This window comes from Caloenas nicobarica, chromosome 1 (genome assembly GCF_036013445.1).
Source record: "Caloenas nicobarica isolate bCalNic1 chromosome 1, bCalNic1.hap1, whole genome shotgun sequence".
NCBI lineage: Eukaryota > Metazoa > Chordata > Aves > Columbiformes > Columbidae > Caloenas > Caloenas nicobarica.
In genome coordinates, this window is record NC_088245.1 from 76,810,129 (window position 1) to 76,832,503 (window position 22,375).

Sequence of the window (22,375 nt, forward strand, 5' to 3'; positions counted from 1 at the left end):
AGGCACGTATTGGTGATACACATCAGAACACCTGTGGGAGTGATGGTACCTGGATAGATATCAGTGAAGGTCAGCAGTGGGTAGGTGGGGAGGGAAATGATTTGAGACACCATCCCTGAATTTAAATAGAGCTGACAATTGCAAAACAGCGTTTGCAGAATCCTTCCTTTTTGTGGCCTCGCTAATCTGAGGTAGATCAGGTTTGGGGAACAAAGCCCAGGCTGTCAATTGTGCCACAGTTTAAATAAAAATAATAACAGCCACCTTGTCTTAATTGCCTTCTCTGTGAGGGTCGTGTCCTCACAGACTCAACCCAGACCGTGAACCATCTTTCCCCCGACTGCTGCTCGTTCCCAAAGGACGGCACCCCAGTTCCCCACCGCTTCACCGCTCTGTCGCAGCGTTCGCTTTTCCCTGCACCACAGGCACGTCTGGCACATTCCCCCACCAAAATACCACGTTAGTGGAAGCGGTTGCTGCTTTCCCTTCTCTCTGCAATCCCGACTTCCAACTCGTGCCCTTCTGCAGGAACTGCAGAGACTGATGCTGGCAGATGGATCCAGGCACCTTCTGCCCATCACCCCCATCCCCTCTGCCAGCTGCCCCCCCGCACCGACCCACAAGGGGTGGGTCGTGGTGACAACTTCAGTGTCCCACAGGCTGGCTCCTACCTCTGGAGAAGACAGGCAGCCTTTGCCCACATGGAGCTGAATGCATGAGGTGGATATAAAGAGGCGTTTTTGATTTTGGTTTTTTTTAAGACTTTATTTGTCTAACATGCTTGACCAAAAATTACAACAACAATCAAGTTATGCCAAAATGATTAAATAACCTTTAAGCTTTCATACCTCAAGTACTTTAAATGTTATTTTGAAGTAACAGCTGCTTTCGTATCCTTTTCACATAAAAATACACAGCATTTTGAAGATACCTTAGGAAAAATTATTTTTAAGAGAATAGTTTATGGTCGGCATAGAAATTTTGTTGAGGCTAATAAAAGGACCTCTTCCCCCCACTTTAACATTTTAGTCTCTTTAAGTGCCGTGAGCGAATGTAAACATTTCAGACTTCTTTAACATACAGCCAATTTCCTGCCACATTTGTTTCAAGCCACTTGAATTGTGACTAGCTAAGACACTTTTATTCTAACTACATGCTATTGCTCATCTTCCCAGTGAAAGCGGGAGTTCATATTCAACTACAAAATTCAGCCCTTGCTGATTAAGGAGCTGATCCTGCAATTTCTACACCAATAGTTTCGACAAAAGTGGCCCCATCTGAATTCATGGCAGACTGCTCACGCACTTTGTGAACCATTCACCCAAAAACCAGTTGCAGGCACCACCGATCATTTTGGGTTTCTTTTCAGCAAAAAGAAGTTAATGCAGACTCCAAGTCACCCAAGAGCTTACAAGAAATGTCAGAGCTGTGACATGTCATGTTGTCTGGTGGGTTTCTGGTGGGTCCACAGCACAAGTTAGTTACTGGGTTTGCATGTCACTGCTCCCGGCAGCAGCTGGAAGAGCTGCCTCACACGCAAAGCCAGACGAACACAATGTTTCTGCCCACCTTGCTTAGAATTGAGGCTCACATAGCCTGGTTTTGCAACACAGCTATTTGTAATTGTGTATGCACATAATGTACATGCAGCTGCTACGCGAGGCTCACATTTCCATCCATGTATCAGGCAAAAAGTAACATACACAATTATCCAATGCATGTGTGCAGATGTGGGCTACGCACAGACCTGCTCACAACCTGCTAGCATCGGCACCGCGATGATTTGCACAATGTGTGTGAACGAGATTAATGTCTAGATGCTGCCAGCCCCAAATTCAGGATGTCCACGTTCAGAATATAGCAGTTAAATTACCTCTGTCAGGGCAAAAAGGCTCGTCTTTGAGCATGGAGATGCTTTCTAGTTCAAGGCAGACTTATTTCTTGTAGGGCACGTTGAAGCACTTGGGTTTGGAGGTGGGTTTGTCACCAATTCTCAAGGCTCTGTTTAGGATGGGATGGAAATCCCAGCAGCTTCGACACCACTGTTAACCTGCAGGAAAGCTGCATGGGCAGCCCTAGCTTTGGCCATCCCAACCAGCTGCTGACACTGGCGCCACATGCAACGTGACAGATGGATTTCAACACGGCGGATGATTTTGTCTCAGACCTCTCTCAGCAATGTCCGTGAGCGGGCAAACAGCAATGACAGGTTCTGTGAGGTGACCCCTGCTCGGTACCCACTGCTGTGTACTCGTTACTCATCGCACTTAGGATGCCCAAACTCCACCTTGGGATGACCCCTTCCCCTCGACATCCAGAACGCTCCCCAAGGACAAAACTATCACAATGACATTTAACCACTTCTGAGTGGGGCTAAAATCAAACCAGGAATCTCATCATTGGCTGCATGTCCCATTAACAGGTTTTAAACAAACAGTCCCAGTGGGCTTTATTTAAAATACCACTGCTGAATATCGGGTGGGGTTTTCGTGGTGGTGGTTTTCTTTTTTGCTTTTTATATACAATCACATACCGCCTTACCAGACGAAAACACAGTTATATTTTTTCTTCCTTTTTTTTTTTTTTAAGGGAAATGTAATCTTTTTTTTTTTTCACAGGCGAGGCCAGGTTACAAATTCCTGAGTTTATACTGCACTTAACACAGTCTCCCTTCTTGAACGTTGAGCTGTTTACAGCATGCCGGCAATATGCACCATTTCCCTTACCATCTGTAACGCCAGATGTAGTAAAACTTCATTTCAGTACAGTGAATTAGGGCCTATTGCATTGGTTTTGAATAGATGCAAAGACTTAGACCTGGAGGACTTGAAGTAATAGCTTTCCTCCTGTGACTGGTCATTCGTGCATCATCTTTTATATTTGCCATGTTAATTAAGGGAAAACATCTTTACCATCATTTTTCTTTTACCAAGAGCTCACTGGGAAACATCTGAAATGAGGAAATCCTAGTCTAAACACTTAAGTTTAAACCGCAAACTTTCTTAAAGAGACACTCCTTTGAAAGACATTCCTTTAATAAGTCCAATATAATGTACGGTATATACAAAAGTCCCTACTTGAGAGAGATATATATGTATATGTATATATATATATGTGGAATGCATTCACTTTTCTGTGTTCACAAATATTTTAATGGTGAAATGTTGAAGTCTTTAACCTGTATCTGGCACCAAAATGTCTTTGTTCCTCATCCACTTTTGTCACTCAAAATTTATCTGCGAAGAGCTAGCAGGGAAAAAAGAAGAAGGTTTTTGCTTTTTTGTTGAATGGTTCCCTATTGGGATTCTCAGCCAGCAATACAAAGTTGCTAATGTGTTGGGTACCACTTTAAATCCTCATTATAATCATGTGTTCCTTGGAGTAGGTAAATCAATAACTATAGGTGGATTAAGTGGCTGGTAATTCACAGTGCACACAGATGCATTCACATAGGTAGTAGTTCCATCAGCCATGACACCATAACCTACAAAGAAAGAAAGAACCACTCTGGTTACTCTCATTATTCATTATTATCTTCTTTTATTGTAATTATTCACCTTTATCACACAATGGTAAGTGCCACATTTATTAGTCAGAAGGAATTTAAAAATTCCCTACATGCAAAACACAAAGGTCTCCTGAATTAATACCATCTTTGTTCTACAGCAGAAGCTTCTGCTGTCTTTTAAATTGTGTAAGAAAAGCAAAATGGACCCTCACTAGTTAGTGGCTACAACCCCTGGCAGTGAGCTCAGCAAACCTCCTCAGAAAGACAGATACTCTTCTCTGCAAAGCTTTTTTCTTAAAACCTTCTCAGTTTTGGAAAGGATTAGAAGATAGAGCTTAGGCCATTGCAGCATTGAAGAAAACATACTTCTGGTCATTTAGGTTTGCAGCCATCAGTGCAGCAAACTTTGGGTAATTTTCATCTTTCCGCCTTTTTTCCTGTCCTGTGCTGTACACCAATGAAGAAGAAGCATTGCTGGACTAAGGGGAGTACGTGCGCATGTGCATCTGGTTGGGATTTGTCTAGCAGAAACCTCTTCTTCCCATGTGTTTTAACTTGTCGACCAATTCCCACCAAATTTGATGGAAAGACACTAAAATGCCTGCCCAGGCAGAGGAAAAACAGCTTTATTAGTGCATTCTCTGACAGATAAGGTGAATTCATACCCTAAGACACCATAACATTTCCACAGGAGAAAACCCCCTTCTGTATGTCTCACCAGTGGCGAAAAAGCTTTAACTACATCTCATGCCTGACCAGACACCCAAGCCAAACAATTCCAGAGATAAATCTGCAGAAAATCGAAATTCCAGCTCTAATACTTTAGAATCACAGTGAAATGCTGTTTCAGAAAGTGAAGAAGCAGCCCTTTAACTGCCCTGGTGTTATGAAAAAGTAGACACACTCTCCATTGTCAAAAATCTTTTAATGAATGACTAGGAAAAAACATAAGCTTGATCACACTAAGACCAGAAGCTTAATGCTGGAAATTTGTGTTGAAATGTTATGATCAATATGAAGAAATGCATTCACAATCAAAAATATATGATTTTGGGCAACTCACCTAGTAGAAAGCATTTGTACTTAAATTCAATCTCACCATTAATGAAGTTAATAGTAAAATGTGTGCATTGCTACACACACTGAGTTACAGCTATTCAAATCCTAGTATCCTACAGTTTTTCTGGGTACAATTTTGTGTCTTATAGAAGCATTGATAGTTGCATAATTTACAAAGAAACAGTAGCCAAATTCCTTTCTTTTTTGTTTCTCAAAATATCCTGAATAATGCAGGGCCTCCTGCACTCCCCATGGAAAAACCACACTATAATTAGGGACTGGGGAGGGAAGAAAACTCTGTCAGGTTCCTGTCACAGCCATTTCTTTAAATCATTTGCTATTTGCCACAGAACAATTGTTCTGTGTAAAACACAAACTGCACGGAGGACAGTCAGCATTGCTGCTGGGACTTTCTGTCTCCTCGCCTACACGTTCAGAGAGAACAGGATCAGCTTGCTAATAGGCTCTTTTTGCTGGAAGATTCCTAATGCTACAGTTTTCCCTCCTACCCCACCGCCAACAGAGTTTCCTTGGCTGTGACCTCAGCCCAGCTCTGTCTGTAATGGGCAAACAAGGATTTTAGCCAGAGTCCCTGCCACGCTGCTTGTCACTTCCATGGGTCGATCAGCAGCAAGTCCAAGTGTAGAGGTATTTTTTTGGCAGAGACAGCAGTGCAGAGGGGGAATAGGGAAGAAACATCTCTTCTAAGCATCTCTTCCTCCCGGATGCTCAGTAAATGACTGCTGCAGATGTAGCTATGCTCAGTCAGGGGAAGAACTCATCTGTTCAAATCACGCGTTCTCTCTGCAAAGAGCAGCTTCGTTTGCACAGGCTGTCTGCAATGGGAATTCTCCTCTGCAGAGATTTAGCATCCCACTGCAAAACAGGCTATGCAGTTTCCCATTTGTTTTCTCTAAAGTATGATAGTTAACAAGAAGAGTATCTTGTTTCTATGTTCTGATACCTACCATGCCAACTGTATTAAGTGACCAGATTTACCATTCTGTGGAGGTACCATTCTTTTCCCTTGGGAGCCAAAGTTGGACCTGGTCTTAGCAGACGTGATTTTGTTTACCTGCCTGAAGCTTTGTGGCTTGCTAACTGTTTGCTTATATCCCCTGTAACCCACTTGGCTTACCATTTCTGAAAAGACAATGCATTTGAACTGTATTCACCAGCTCTCTTGTATGGAATCTCAAAGATTGCTCTAACAGCAAAGAGTTAGGAAAAAATACTGCCTATGTGTTGTTTGTTTATTCAGTGATTTAACAGCACTTTGGACATTAACTAGGCATTAACAGGTCACCGCAGATGAGACACATGAGGAGAATGGACTTAATTCCTGAGCTGTAAAATAATGATCTGAATGTCTTCTCCACCACTTTTATACCACCACACCTCTCAACAATGTCACTTCCAACTTAAAGAATCGTAGAATCATTTCAGTTGGAAGAGACCCTCAAGATCAGTGAGTCCAACCATAACCTAACTCTAGCACTAAACCATGTCCCTAAGAACCCCATCTAAATGTCTTTTAAACCCCTCCAGGGATGGTGACTCCACCACTTCCCTGGGCAGCCTGTTCCAATGCCTGACAACCCTTTCCACAAAGAAATTTTTCCTAATATCAACTTAGCGTGGTGAAAGACCCCAGCAGCACGTCAGAGTGGGATTTGTCGGGAAGGGTAAAATGGTTCTTCACAAATCCAGAAGTATCTGATGGCCAGCTACACCAGGTTTTCTATTTGTTCATTTCTACACTGGCGAGACCCACAGAGATCCTACATCAAAGGCTGGAGCAGTCCCAGAAGCAGAAAACTGGCAGTTGTGGAGCACCTTTCCTTTTCCTGACAGTAAGTTAACACTGCCAAGAACTAAGCAGCTGGCAGTATATGCCTACATACCACTGGGTACACTCCTGCACAGCCCAGTGGTTTCTTTTGCTGGGGGCACCACTTGAAGTCTTGTTGCCATGATAAGTGAACGGGACAGACTTCTCTACCTTTTCCTTTGTCTTTAGAGGAACTCCAGCTGTCACTGACTTCAGCGGGGCATATCTGTCACCATTTACTGACTTACGTGAAGGAAACTCATTCTTTTTCCAGTTAAAAATCAAATAGTCAAGAGAACTGCTTTGTTTAGTCTGGGTGCAAAATGTTTTCCCTGCCAAAGCAAATAAATACATGAATAAACATCTTGAACTTCTACACAAGTCAGCGGTGACATCCCTCTTGATTTCAACTTCATATAAGCACTGATGGGGAGAGACAACCTTTATTGTACAAGATTGAAGATTAAGCTTTAGAAGCACCCCTCAAAGCATTCTTACCCGTTTTATAAACAAAGAAACTGAGACACAGAAGGCTTACATTAAATATCTTAAGTCAGAGAGATTCAGCAGAAGAAAATACAATCCATCAATCCTAATATTTAGTCACTTTCTGTAACTACTGGACTTGTGTTCTTATTTTAAAATTCACAGTAATCCTCCCTGTGAAGGAGGCATCACCCTGTTTTATAGATGTAGAAACTGAAAGAGAAGCTTATTTAGCTGCATATATAGTACAAATACCGAAATATGGGTATCAGCCAATTTCACCACTACATATGCAGCTAAGTAAGTATCTGAATTCCGTTAAGTGCTTCAGTTCAGACATTCAAGTTTGAAAATGCTAGTTAAACCAGACAACTTCTGTGTTTGTGGTTTCCAAATATACATAGAAAGCAATGCGTTCTGACCTTCATGGATATGTCCAAAAACATGAAGCCTTGGCTGTATTCGTCTCTGGACTGTGTTCAGCAGCTCAACACATCCTACCCGCTGCATTTTCTTAGGCACCCAGTCTAGAAAACCTTTGGAAAAGAAAGGAAAGCTTTAAAAGAAGACAGGTTATCTGCAAAGCTGTACTGCTACACAGTGTTTCCGAGATTTCATGCCTCATGGCTTTTCATAAGCAGCAATAGAAGAACTGACATGGGAAAAACAGTGTTTGCCTTGGTAAGTAGAGGAGGGAAGGAGGGAAGGAAGGAGGGAAGGAAGGAAGGAAGGAAGGAAGGAAGGAAGGAAGGAAGGAAGGAAGGAAGGAAGGAAGGAAGGAAGGAAAAGTACTTGAGGAAAACCATAAAAGCCCATCTGAAGAAAAAGCCCTATAGCTCTTGCCAGTTGTTTTTCAAGGAAAAAAAGTTACTGCAATTAAAGCATTTTTGCACTGCTGTTAATAGGAAAACTCAATGCTTTATCCATTCTTCTTCCTTTCAGAGAGTGAGGTGTAAAGAGCAGTATGTCCACAGTGAGTCTCCAAAGAATCTAAATCAGCATTTATCTATTTAAATCTAGTCCTGGAATCTAGTTTCTTAAACTGAACACTTTAAGTGATGTAATGGAATCTGTGTTGCTAATAATAAAACCACATTGCTATCACATGGAATCTTACAGGAGTGGGACTCAGGTGAGGAACGCACAGCATGCCTAAAAACAACATCCTCCAGGAAAACTGGATTAAGCACTTCATGACACAGCAAGCCCCACTAGCCTAAATCTGTGGACCTCAGATAGGAAGAGAAACTCAGCCTTTCCTCAGTCGATGTTTTTAAGTGCTATATTTACTTGCACAAAGTTTGTATAAAAATGCATTTTTTACGAATACAGACAAAAAGGTACACCAACTTGCTCAGATGTCTAAGAACATACTGCAGGGGGATGCTTACTGCCAACTGAAGTCAAATGTTTCCCTCAAAGCAGTAGTATAGGAAAGATGCTGTTGTATTAGAGAGTTTGCAATAACCAATCTTGTTTTCTTTCTATTGTTCTGCCATTTTCATCAGGCTCAAATTTTTCTTTGGTTGGTACTTTCCCTGTGTGCCTGTCATAGATTTGTGTCTCTTAGAGTGCTGCAACAACGTCAATATACTGTGCCTTTGAGAAAACAGTTGTCAACCAGAGAGGTATAGAGACTGGACCTCGTTTTCCCGTGTTTACTTTTGATGCCCACTCAAGCGTGGCTAAACAGCAGCTAAGCCACTGGCTTAGAAGACCAAAACTGTGGTATTCAAGCTCTTGGAAAAGCTCTCAGATTTTGCTAGAGTATCAGGGTAGGTTCACACACAGAAATACCTCTTTAGATGCCAGTGCTTGATAACGTACATTGTGCGGTTTTACAAAAATGGTAAAAATTTGCCCTTGCATCATAGTGACTCAGAGAGCAAAGTCCAGTTTTCAGAAATGAATTGGGACTGCAACATCTTAAGTGTCAAAAAGGAGTTCTGATAATGGCCACAGACTCCCAATTCATTCAGACGCCTCTGAAGACGCTGCCGGAGGGATGTGCAAAGAGAAAGCCCCACTGAATTACAGACAGAGCAGAGCAACGCCCAGCCCTGGTAACCAATTTTACCAGTCACTCTTGGTATCCAAGGCAGGCCAAAATTCACTGTAGGAAATAATTAGTATTTAAGAGGTCAAAGTGAAGCCAGCAACTCCTCTGGAATCCAGTCGTGCTTTTTTTCAGAGCACACATGCTATAACCATAGGTTTTGTTACTACAATGATTTGAAACAGTTAATTGTCAAAATGTCTGTGGTGAACATAAAGCCAAAAGTATTTCCACTTCAAAAACTTCACAAATAAATATCCATAAAATTAACTTCTCCATTAAATTAAGCATTATTTATGTTGAACATGTTTTTGTTTACATGCATTATCACCCTTCTGAAGCTTTCCCATATGTTTGCAGCTTATTATGTACACCTGACTACACAAACTAAGAATAATTGATTACACCTAGCTAACAATTAGAGCTCATCTTAGGGGTTTTTTAATGTTTGGTTACTTGAAACAGGTTTCTGCAGCTGTCAGGAAAAGTATAAATCTTTGTCACAGACAATCAAGCAGACAGCGACAAATGAAGACTTAAAGGTGAAATTAAATTAAAAACAAACAAAGGAAAGTGAACTTTTTGAACATAAATAAAAGAATCATAAATGCAGATCTTTAGGAATGAGATAAAAGACTTAAGAAGATATACTATACATAAAAGTAACAAAAATATGCTGATAGAGAAATGAGCATTAGCACTAATCCCATAATCATGAATACTGTATTTCATAAACTATTAAATATATGGCATATCTTTATTAATATTAAACAGGTTACTAATAAAATGGTCAATAATAGCTGGTTTAACCCTTGTTTTCTGTGTGAACCTCCTGCATATCCCTGTCCCGATTTCATCCAAAAGCACTACTCTAAAACAGAAAAAAAACCCAACAAACCCTCAGATTTTTATTACGTGCCTAACTGACTTAAACCCACCAAGTCCATTAACTATTAATGGTGCTTCTGCATCTAAATCATGCAGGCAATTTTAAATCTCTCTAATAATGTAGTATTAACTAGTTTAGGAGGATGCACACTCTTTTGAAGTGAGGGAATGAGAAAGCAGCACAGAAAATGGATGATGGACAGAATTCAGGCAGCCATGCTGGAGAAAAAAGAGGAATTTGCAAGAGCACTGATTGCTATTTATGATCATTAGGAACAGCTCTAGTTATGCTGTCCAAGATCAGAACAACAGTAATCAGCTTTCTGGTTAAAATAATTGGCTGGGCGGGTCAGGAGGATCCTTTCTCCCCAAATGTCTGTGGACAGAGCTACACAATAAGGAGGTTCTCTAAGTTAGGCAGAGTGCTAATTTCTTTTGAAGCATCACGTATTTGTTGCCACGGGTGTCAGGGGGACCAACAGCTGATGCCCTCAGGGAGAGGGTTCTGTGCCTGAGCCATCTATTAATGCATCAATAACAAAAAGACAAAGAAACGGGAACTTCAAAAAAAACCCATCCTTGGAGGACGTTTGAAGCTTAAGAAGTAAAAAAAAACAAAACAGAACAAATACTGAGATATGGAGATGGAGGGAATTCACATTATCCCCTTACCGTTAGTGGAGAGGGGTGGCTTTTCCTCAGAATTATTACTATTATTAAATTACTTTTCAATTATTAAATTTACTATTAAATTTATTATTAAAGCATGTCTGCTGAGTGCCAGCTCTGCAGTGCTCCCTAGAGGTTCTCCTCCCTCTGCTGGTCCCAGAGGCTGCCTGGAAAGGCCTGGTGGCTAAATTAGCAAGGTGGCTGACACTGGGTGGTGCCAACCACTCTCTCCCCTTCCCAACACTGGATTTCAAGTGCTAGGTACAGGGATTTTCCTTAGATCAGGCAAAGGTTGGACTTGTTTACCACTGATGAGCTGGTTTTAAAAATGGCTTTAAAAGTGCTGAAAAAGCTTCTGAAAAAGTTTTAAATATGCCTTATAAATAAAACTATATCAAAGACCCAGCAACATGTCTCGGATCCTAACGGGGATTAATCTCCAGTACTGACTGTTTGGAGCCAGTATCTCAAGGTCTAAACAATTCCTGCCATCCACTTCTACGACACACGTCCATGCTAAAAACAGCCTGTGGCATGGCATGAGACTCCCCTGAGGTGAAGCATCAAAACACATGCCCTTACTGTGAGAAACTGCTCACAAAGAAGCCCTTTCGCCCAGGATTAGTGAGCAGTGGAATGCAAACATGTCTTTCTAAAGAAAACAACAAAACACAAACCCTTTAGATACTTTCTCCTCCAAGCTCTGAAAGAGAAGAAAGGGTGGAAGACAAGAGGGTTTTACCTTCAGGAAACTGAGTAATCTAAAGGTTTAAAGAAACCAACTGCCTTCATTTCACACAAAGGACTCCTCCACAGTAAGACTCAGCAGAACACTTAAGCACATGCTTCATGTTTGTGTCCATTTACTAAACCAGTGAGAGTTAAACACACAGTTGCCTTAATATAGCTTGCTATATGTTAAATACACTGAAAACCACGTTAAAAGCCTTAAGCCTTTACTGAATCTGGATAAGTTTCTGTGACTCTATTATTTCTATATAATTTCACTATTATTAAGAAATACAAGAAATCTCTCTTGGGTTTTACATAACCTATATTAATATTTTTAAAACACAAACACAAAACTATTTCTTGTTGGTCTGTTAGTGTTGCCAGATTGTATTACAGACAGGCAATTCACCCATGCTATCCAAAGAACAGGCAAACAATGGCAGCATTTGGGTTTTTGAAGCAGAAGATGCACCAAGTCAGCATGATGAGGACAAATACAGACTCTGGGTACTTGTTGGTGGAGAATGCTACTGCAAGGGAGAGAGAAAGACAGTGCTAAAAATATAAGATCCAAATCCTTCATTTCTCTTCAAGCAGGCTCCATGCTTTAAATCTACTAATTTCACCAGTGGCAGAGTGGACAGATGCACAGGAAAACTAGACTTTGCTTATTTACAAAGCTCACTAAGGCTTTATCTGTTAAGGCTTTATTTTAAGCCATTATTTAATTTCCTACCATTGAGCATAAGTCATCATGAAACACATAACCTGAGCTGAGGTCCTGGTGCTGCTGAAATCATTATAGATGTTACTTTTGACTTTTCTAAGTCAGGATTGCACTCTTTTCTAAGGAGAGCCATCAGTTACTGTATAATCATCTGAAACATACAGCTAAGAGCACTAGTATTTTCTTACCGAGAGGTGGTCCATGTGTTATAAGAATATCTATTCCATCTGGAATAAGGTTCCATTTCTCTAATAGTGCTTGGCCTCGTGGAAGATTAAAGCCCCAGCCATAAAACCAAGGTTGCCTGCCAAGAGAGGAGGAGAATGTCTTCAGTGCTACTTCCATGTACTGGTTATCTAATTAAAATATGGAGACTGACTCTCCACTAGCATGGAATTTGGAGACACAAATAGCATTCATTTTCTTCATTGTGTGCACAGCAAAACCCTCTTTCCATACAACCAGTGTTATTTAACTTGTGTGGTAAAACAGTGCAGTCCTTACCGCTTTCAGCAGGCAGCATACAGTAAAATATTCACGGTATTCCTCTAACTAGGTGAAAAGTAACTCTTACGAGACCTGGATACCCAGATCTCCACCTGTGGATTAGCATGCTGGACTCTCGCAACATCTAGAAGAACACCTGTCTGAGATACCTGAGTGTGGATACATGTTTCACATCGGCTCCCAGCACCTTTGGCCCTCAGCCTACAACCAGCTGGGCAAGGACAGACCCTGGCACAAGGACAGATCCTGCTCCCAAGTCAGGGACATCATCTACGCTGCTTTGCTTCCCTACTTGGAAGCATCCCATCAGAACACGAATACTGCTGCTTTTCTCACACACAATTTTCTTCTGTCCTCTCGTGTGTGGGCTTGATTTTAAGTAAGACTTTACATATTCAGGATTTCTTATCAGACAGGCATTTACATTTTTTAAAATGTGCTCATGATGGAGCAGTGTGACAGTAACACTGCCAGTCAGAACACAATTTATCCGTATCTTGCTATCCCATTGATTAAAAAACTGTATTTCACAGCAATTATATCACACTGGTAAATTATGTCTTGCTGTTTATGCTCTAATTCTAGGTCATAAAATTGAGGGGTTAGTTTTAGGTTGGAATTTTTTTATAATTTTTTGACTGACACCTTCTGGCCATATCCATATTTGGAGAACAACAAATAGGCTGCTGTGATTTAATAAGGTTTATGGTAATTGCAGCCTTAGTGTTTATAAATACATACACATCAACCAGAATTCTCTTTGAGATGTTACTTTGTTGAAAAAGGCTTTACACTCCCTCACTGCATCAAAAGACAGAAAGAATTCTTTCAAACAAATTCTCTGAACTCCACTTTACATCATGTATGCCAAAGACAAAAGAAAATGCCCATAAAGCTATTATTCATCCTCTTCCACTACTGGTGCTTGACTAACATTTCAAAAATTAGCACATCTTTATGATGATATATTTTCCACTTTTCTTTTTGGAATGCTGTGAAGCACATGCCTGTTGCAAACAGCTTTAAAACCACAGATCTTGCTAAAATACAAAGGGATGTGGCTTATCCGAGGGAAGAAAATAAAATTCTGCTAAAAGGAAGAAGGGGGCTTTGCGGAAGGTTTCCTGCCCTTCTTTCACAGACAAAAAGAGCCTCAACTATTCTAGACAATGACTGAAAGGCTTTCTGTTTCCACAGCTAAGAGCTCATCTCCCAGCTCTTCAACATATACCCTGGATAACCAGGGTCTTGATAAACAGGTGTCCCCGTAAAAAAAAAAATTTAAAAAAAAAATAAAAAAAATAATTAAAAAAAAGGTGACACTTGCACATCTGCCATTGGGACCAGAAACATATCCCAGCCTCCAGAAGCTGTGATGAGAGAGGTGAAGGTGTATGAAGAAAAGATGCTAATACGAGTAGCAATGAAGCAGAAGCCTTGTTCCAAGTCAGGTTGCTCAGAACAAGGCAGCTGGCTCACAAAAGGCATATCCCTATGTCAGGGACATGAAATCACACTTTTCTGGTTACCTGTTCAACTCCTAGTGGCTTTCCTCATAGGAAGAACAGCACCCGACTCACAGGAACATGTTTTCTTATCTTCCTACTGCTGGGGTGGTAACTTATGGTCCATTTAGGAGGCTGAGGGGAGAACTTATTCTCTCTACAACTACCTGAAAGGAGGTTGTAGCATGGAGGGTGTTGGTCTCTTCTCCCAAGCAGCAAGTGATAGGATGAGAGGAAACAGCCTCAAATTGTGCCGGGGAAGGTTTACATTGGATATTAAGATTAATCTCTTCACTGAAAGGGTTGTCAGGCATTGGAACAAGTCACCATCCCTGGAGGTGTTTAAAAGACATATAGATGAGGTTCTTAGGGACATGGTTTAGTGGTGGACTGGTAGTGTTAGGTTTGTGGTTGGACTTGATGATCTTAAAGATCTTTTCCAACCTAAACAATTCTATGATTCAAGTTACTGGCTTATTCTGCAGTGAGCTACCCGTGACATTACCATGTAACACCATCACACAGAACCAAACCCCAGTCTGTGGAGCTTGATCACCCCGTCTTTACATTCAGCTCACCACTGACAGAATGGGAGTGTTTTTATCTCATAGGAATGCCCTGAAAATAAAGAAACTGAAGTCTGCGAGGTGCTCGGATATTACAGAAAAGAGAGGCTTTATAAAAACATACAGATGTTAGGCTTTTTCTAAACTGTACATTCATTCCTGTCTTGGGACTGTGTTTCACACTGTAGATGCCGAGTATGTTTCTTCACCACGATGAAAATACTCAACTGTTTGGCAAACTGTCTTTAGGCTCAAAGCAAGCTTTCCAGGAGCAAAATCTTGCTGACAGAAAATATTTGCAAGGGCAAATAGGAGACAAAGTGTCAGCAGAGTAAATCATGCTTTTAAAGTCACCGAGAGATTCAGTGAATACAGGCCCCCGCTCCCTCCCATCCCTCGCCCCGTTGCTGCTGGGCACGGACAGGATTGTCCCCAGGTCCCCGGTGGGAAGCTGGGCAAGGTGCCGTCCTGCGTCCCGCACGCCTGCCAGACGCAGCAGAATGGGTCCCGAGAAAGAAACCGAGGGGAAAGATCAATATTTGCCCAAGAAGGAAAGGTTAAAAACCTACAGAATAATTATTTTAAGGGCACAACGAACCATTTATAAAGAAAAATAATCGTGACTGTCACAGGTCTCGCCAGAAGTCAGCTTAATCCTGCTGAAATCCCAATGGCACAGGCAGCTGTGAGAGCCTCTGCCTGCCTCTGCCAGGGCTAGCCTGTACACGGCCACTTTTTAAAAATCCCGTTTACCCTTGTGAATAGGCATGATATGGTTATTAAGACAAGCAGCACTTTCCTCCATCCCTCCTTCCCTCCCTCCCTTTGTGGTGACGGCAGCGCAGAGCCGCCTGCGTGCGGGGCTGGTAAGTTATGCATGCTGGAGCTGTTCTTTTGTGAAGGGGAGATGTTACAACTTGTGTGATTTGCCATTATGCCGTCTTTTGTGACAATCCTGAGATCGAAAGAAATGTCTGGAATATTTCTGGTAAAAAAAAAGAAAAAAAAATCTGAAGTCCAAGAAAGGATTCAGCAGAGGATGTTGGTGGGTTTTACATCTGAGAGAAGAAAGACAAATCACACACTTCAGTGCCCCCACCCCCAAAGCAAAACCATCTTTATATGCACACAGGGATTTTATAAATCCCCAAGTCTCTTCTGAAAATTTATTGCAAAACAGCCATCAAAGTTTCTGAGCAGGGGAAAAAAAATCTTCTCTAATACCCACTGATGAGTCTGTGACCTGGGTATCATGCAAAGACAACTTTCTCTAAAATTTCCATTTACGATGGAACCTGAAAGGAAAGTTAAAGTGTTTGTATCACACACCAAATTTCTGGATCCCCAGTTACTGCTTGCTCAGGAAAAGCATCATTTTTAATTTTTTTTTTTCAATAATACTTTACATTTTACCAAGAAAATGCTGTCATGTATGTTCTAGAAGAGAAAAATCCACTGTTCTAAAAAAAAATCCAAGAAAAACGTATTTGGCAATTAAAGACATATATCATGAATGTATTTCACCTCTGAGGTGAAGCACTCATGTGTTGAAATGTACTTTGATTTCTGTCTTATGTTCTTAAAGTGAACAGTTTGAGTCTTTCCACATACTACTGAAATTCAATGGCATTATTATAATGGTAAGTATAATGATTGTCTACATATAAGACTCTAGGGGGAAAATATACTGGAAGTGAATTTGTTTACAGCACAATTAACCTTATGTTAAAAACATATGAACAAGTTTTGCAGGTCAAATAATCTACCACACAAAAAGGGCTCAACTATCAGAATTTGTGCTAGCAATCGGATGTTGCTTTATGTACTGAATTTCTATCTTTCTGTTCTAAAGTAACCATTGGAATAATTTTCTTACAGAATGATAGTTGCTATGACAACCATAGCAAATTTTCCTTTTCTGAAACAGATGTCTCATTTAGTTGAAAATTAGAATGTGAAAAACCCATGGGAAAAATTAATTCAAACTTTAACAGAACACTGACTACAATGTAATCTCTTATAGGTTAACCCCTTAACATCTTTCTACACTCTTATAGTAACCTTCTCATAAATTCTAATTAAACCAGTTTAACCTCACAGGAATGACCTTCTTAGCTACCATTAGTGCTTTAGTTGTCTTTGAAAGGAGCATTTCTGTTACAATTATAACAGAAAAAGTCATACCCAAAAAAAAAAAAAAAAAAAGTGGTCAAACATATTACCTCCTTAATTATTTATTAGTTTTTCTTCTTTTATTCAGCCACTCCTGGAAAGAGCTACCATGCAGACCAATATTTCTTTTGTCGTTTAAATGGGGCATAACTTAGTTTTGCATGTGATTTACTGTAAAGGGCGGTGATGTACTACACAGATTTGACCTGTAATTTACGTGAAAATTGAAGGTTTTCAATTTTCAAGCCACTGGTACCCATCTCAATCTGCTCAGCAGACGTGCAAAAGGGAGACACAAAAAAGGATACTTGACCGGGGACACCTATCAATGTGCATGGATTTTTCTATTACAAGCAGTAAGAGAGTGAAATCTGATTCTCCATTACCTCGATTCAATTTAAACATTTTAACTTCAAGAATGGATTCCTTCCTCTCCGTACACTTACCAGTTCAGGAGGACCCTCCACGGTACTTGGTCAGGAACTACAAATGCAGGCAGCAAGCATTCAGCAGCCCCTCAAAGAGAGATGCCCAGCACAGCACAGCCCGCAGTGCTTGCGGGGTGTCAGCTACCACAAGAACTTCGGGACTGCAAGATTTACTGCAGCAGCTGCCTACAGGTTGTCCAGTTGAATACGACAAATCCTGCCACCAGCAGGCACTTACTCTCTTTGACTTCAAGGGAGAAGTCCCTGGCATAGGCCAATACCCGTGGAGAGCCATGGGTGGTAACTGACTGAATGGCCCTTAGCATATCAAAGGGATTGGTGGGCAGCGTCTTGCAAACACCTTAATAGCAAAAAATGCAAAACGAAAACACAACGCGCCTCCTTGTTTCTGTAGTTTCCTGCAGAAATCTTTTCTGCAGCTCAAAGGCAGGTTGTCTCCCTAGAATTCCTTTCATTACAAAACACACGTAAAAGGTTCACGAACACATGTAACTTGCTCCAGTGTTTCCTCCGCAGCAGTTGGCGTTTTTCTTGGATAGGAAAACAACCAGATATTGGCCAGTGACTGTAAAGAAGCTCAGTGGGAAAACAATGGACCAAATCAGTCTTCTTATTTCTGTTCCCCTTCCTGACAATTGTAGAGCCACATATCTTGAAAGTTTATAAGACTGGACTATGCACACTGAAAGTCACACTGGTAAAAGTGACAGGTCATGGAGCATTGAAATGCAGTTAGATTCGGCAGTGGCGATCATAGGCAAAATTCCAACACATCCTGATTCCCAGCCCAAGAAATCTCACTGTTGGAGACCGAAGTCTAATTTTTCCTGGTCTTGATTTAATCTTACTATTATAACTAGCTACAGACCTGTGAACACAGGTACACAGTACTATATATGCTGTACCCCTGCCTGGCGTTCACATCCTTCAGGTGTTCATATTTTTACGTTACTTTAATTTACCCAATGTCTGCAATTGCCTTTTTAGCCTTTCCTCACTACATAACTGTCCAGTTCACTGAGTCTTTCTACTGCTTTTTACTCAATTTTCCCTCCACGTAAGGATTCATAAAAGTTCACTTTTTCTTTTTTGGGGGGGGGGGCAGCAGTATTGCCCGTTTCTGCATCTAAAGTAGTTGTGAAATAACACTCATTTTTCTGTCTTTTCTTCCTCGCATTTAAGAGGACTGTCCAAAAGCAGGCAGGAGCTAAACTAGCTATTAGGCCATTAGTGCGAAGAAGGACTGGCTGGACACTGTTTGTTTATGGGCTTTGAAATGCCGTTCAACACCTGAGCATTTTAACAGTGAAACTGAGATTTATAGAAAAACAGGTTTCAGAAGTTTCGAGGAGTTTTAGGAGACATAATGATTCACTTCCATGTGAGAGACACGGGTAGTACGATTTTAGAGATGAGGTACAAAAGGAGTGTACAAAAATAATTAAATTCCTCAAAAAAATACTTAGTTTCACTCATTCATAATACCGGAACCAGGGCTTTTTTTAATGAAAGCTAAGGCCTTATACTTAAAACTAATAAATGCAAATGATGGATAATCCCATATTAGATTATCCCCTGGAACACATGGCCACAAAGTACAGCTCAGCAGGGGAAAAGGAGAAAGCAGAAGGGAGGGGAATGTATGTGCTAAGACAGGAGAGTGTTTGCACAGCGTTACTTTGGGGGGCTGTACTGAGAAGCGAATTGAACTCAGACCCTCCATCAGTCTGCTGGCCACAACAATGTTTCTTCCTTGGGAAAGTTCTGCTGTGTTCTTGGTTTTTTGCCTTACTTGCTTTGCATCCAAGGTTGTCATTCTTGAAACTCTGAATCAAATTAAATTATTGCTTTCACAAAAGGAAAGGAGGGTAAAAATCAGAATATGGCCCTTTGTCAGTAATTATTTCTTTTGCAATTTGAGTTACACATGAAATCATTCATCTTTTGTTTAGTTAAGGATTTCATACGTCTCTGACTGGAAAAAAGAAAGAATGAGCTGTGACTAATAGGAACTGATCATTTCCGAACATTACTCTGTTATAAAACAAAGAAAAATACAATGAAATCTACTTTATCTTCATAATAAAAAAACAGAAGATAACAGGTAAGGAGAAAAATTAATGAAAGACTGAATTTAAAGCATGACAACACCAAATGCAAATAATTTATTTCATTCTGCTGGGAGCCAAATGATAATATCCCATCTGATATTTTTAAAAAATAATAAAATAAACCCAACGACAACAAAAAAAGGTAAAAGCTGCTTTGGAATAATTAGCCAAGAAATCCAATGCTGAGGGTACAGAACTGTACAGGCTTTCAGTACGGTCTTAAGCATTTAAAGCAAGGCTAAGGAATTGAGTTGCTGATGTCTCGGAGTCTGTTCCCTCAGTCTCTTAGACTATCAATATGTAAAAATGTAAGTACAGCTAGGTTATGCAGACCGTACTTCACATGCTGACAGTCACAGAAAGAAGAACGGTTAAGAGAGAGGAGGAGTTAACAACCTCTCCATCCACAGTACAGTCAGCATCTCATTTTAAAAGTAGAACTTGCCGGGAATGGGCCAATCAGTAAGGAAAAATAATTTGAGGCTCATCGATGCATAGCATCTTTACAGTTTTTCACTATCAAATGACCTGACAGCTAAAGAAAAACAATGTTCTTCCACCCAGCCAGCTAGTTAGTGTTTACTGCAGTCCTCTCAGACTCCGCAGAAGTTTGCTAACTGTGGAGATGGAATATCCCTTCAAATACAGATCCTATACTTGTGGGGTTTTTAATGACGCAGCTCCCAGAAGGGCTATCCTAGATGAAACATGACTAAAATACATAGGATGTGTAATAGGTGCACTGAGAATCGATAAAAAAGGCCCTCACGGTAGCCACTTCTCAGTTTAGTAACTCACCAGGTTTACATTCTTTTCTCAAAACACCAGGAGTAATTAGACCATATGGACTAACTGTCTGCCAGTTCTTTTCTGTTTTTTCTTCCTTTTTGTTTTTACCTTCTTTTCCTTAGAAAATTCAAAGCCATTGTGAGTTAAACAAGCATGAAAATGCTTCCAAAACAAATAAATCAATCCAGCACATGTGCATATATGCATAAAGTGTATTATTTTTAACATTTACAATTTAGCAACAGATGAACTTCTTGTTTAAAAAAGCACATACTGATACTTCATATGCCATGTTTCCACCTGAAGTGCACAAAATCTACGCAATCCTAAATTCCAAATTCATGTTTTCCTGCAGTCCTAAATTCACCGTATAGTACAGCGGTGGAAACCAACTGCTGTAATGTAACTTTCTACATCAAAAAGGTATAGCCTTAACACCTGGATGTTCATTCAGCTAGCTAGGAATTCTGAGATAACCGTAAAAAAAATCATATACTTATCTGATGTAAATTATGTAATTAGAAATACCTGACACACACAGCTGCAGCCCTCTGTTTTAATATTGGTTCCAATTTATTCTAATTCCTTACTGGGGAAGAAAATCCTCATATTAATTCATATTAAACAATGCTAGTTTATTAAATAAAATTAATTTATGAACAACAAATCCAAAGGAAGTGTTCCGATGTTAAACAGCTTCACAACAAGTGGTAAATTACTTTTCCCCTTAAAATCTGGTCAGGGAAAAGAAAAAGAACTCAGAGAACTGTGCTGCAATTAGTTGCTGTGACTGTGGCTCTATTTACAGTTCTTCACGTCGAGCACAGTGTCATGTCACCATCTACGTCTTGATGTAGTAACACATCTACCGTGTAAAAACCTAGGGAAAATGCACACATACAAGCTACCGTGAAGTAAGGAGGGTGATTTTCACCAGGTGTAAATGGCTCAAAAGCCGGTGGAGCTCTGCCAGTTTACTCCAGCTGAGAATCGACTCCATGCAGATTCTGCTCCAAACTAGTTATCTGTTTGTGTTTCTCTTGGAACATCGCCAAAGGGCTCATCGCAATACCCAACTGTGTTTACATCTTTGAAACATCCTGAAATTGCTGCTGTCTGAGACTACAGCCCAGACTACAGATAGAGCTGGTAGTCCTTTTGTTCAAGAAAAAATGGGGGAAAAAAGCACCAAAACAACAACAACAAAAAAAAGCACTTTAAACTTTAAAATCAGCTCTGTCTCATAAAATTAAACTTTCAGCAAATGTGAAAAATAAAGAGAAAACTGCTGTGGGGGATTGCAATTTCACTCTTGTGGTTTATGAACTGCAGGAAAGTGAAGCCAATTCCCTGTAGTGAGATTACAGGTCTCCTCTTCTATAGGTATTAAATTAAAAACCAGCTGAATCTGAAGTGAGCTAGTTTACTGGATCAGAAGATTTAATTATTTCTGCTAAGTAACTGAATGTGAACTACCTCCTTTTAATAATATACAACTAATAATTACTGCCAAAGAAAGGACTTTTTTCTACCAAGCCAATTAAACTAAAGCAATATTTTTTCAACTGCTCTCAAATTTAACTAAAGCTAGAAACATTCGCAACAAAACAAGCAAATACAAATCTCCACTCACATACAGAAATATAAAGCCACACAATGTGTTCAGACAGCACGAGAAACACGATTTGCTCAAAAAATGTTACAGGAAATCACTATAATTTCTGGTCTATATTCAGCATACATGGACACACTGGCAGCATAACATCCTGTACACTTGTAAAGACAGAGTGGAGGAACACGACTGCAAAGTGGATGCAAAGAACCTTTGGTTTCAGCAACAGATCAAGGTCATTCTGGAAGAGGTCACTGTGGAATGTGTTGAGAGAATTGATCCATATCCCTAATACGCAAACACGTACAAGCAGCATGCGAAGGAGTTTGACTTGCTGGTTTTCCTCTATTGTGACTATTCTAGGATTGAACTGTTCCAGACTCCTCCACCTTGGGCAACATTGGGAAGAAATTTTATTTGGGAGAAAACATTTTCTGGAATGTTTGCTAACAAGAAAAGAGAAAACGGATATGCTAAACTGCTGTGACCTTAAAAAAATCTTGTGGGAAATGGAAAAATAAAATTTCTCAGGAGCACGTAATTAATAAAATTTATCACATTGATCTGACTTTGATGATATTTGTGGGCTAAAGTAGGTGTAGTTCAGTTTACATTTTCATTTACTCGCATTCCTATTGCAGAGTTTAATTATAGTTAATAACAACTAAGTTCCTTTAACATGCTATAGAAACTTCCCTTGGAGTCTGA

At 40.2% G+C, this 22,375-nt stretch overlaps 1 protein-coding gene across 2 annotated transcripts in view; it reads right to left on the bottom strand.

Annotated features, from left to right (window-relative positions):
- Positions 1-791: 791 nt before the first annotated feature.
- The window catches only part of MPPED1 (metallophosphoesterase domain containing 1), a 65,700-nt gene continuing 44,116 nt past the window's right edge, over positions 792-22,375 (bottom strand). For both annotated transcript variants that reach the window (XM_065639952.1, XM_065639961.1), the window contains 3 exons: positions 12,145-12,260; positions 7,307-7,420; positions 792-3,484 (listed from right to left, as the gene is read on the bottom strand). In XM_065639952.1, the coding sequence (XP_065496024.1) occupies positions 3,366-3,484; positions 7,307-7,420; positions 12,145-12,260 (349 nt within the window). In that variant the 3' untranslated portion in view covers positions 792-3,365. The remainder of the gene's footprint in view (positions 3,485-7,306; positions 7,421-12,144; positions 12,261-22,375) is intronic.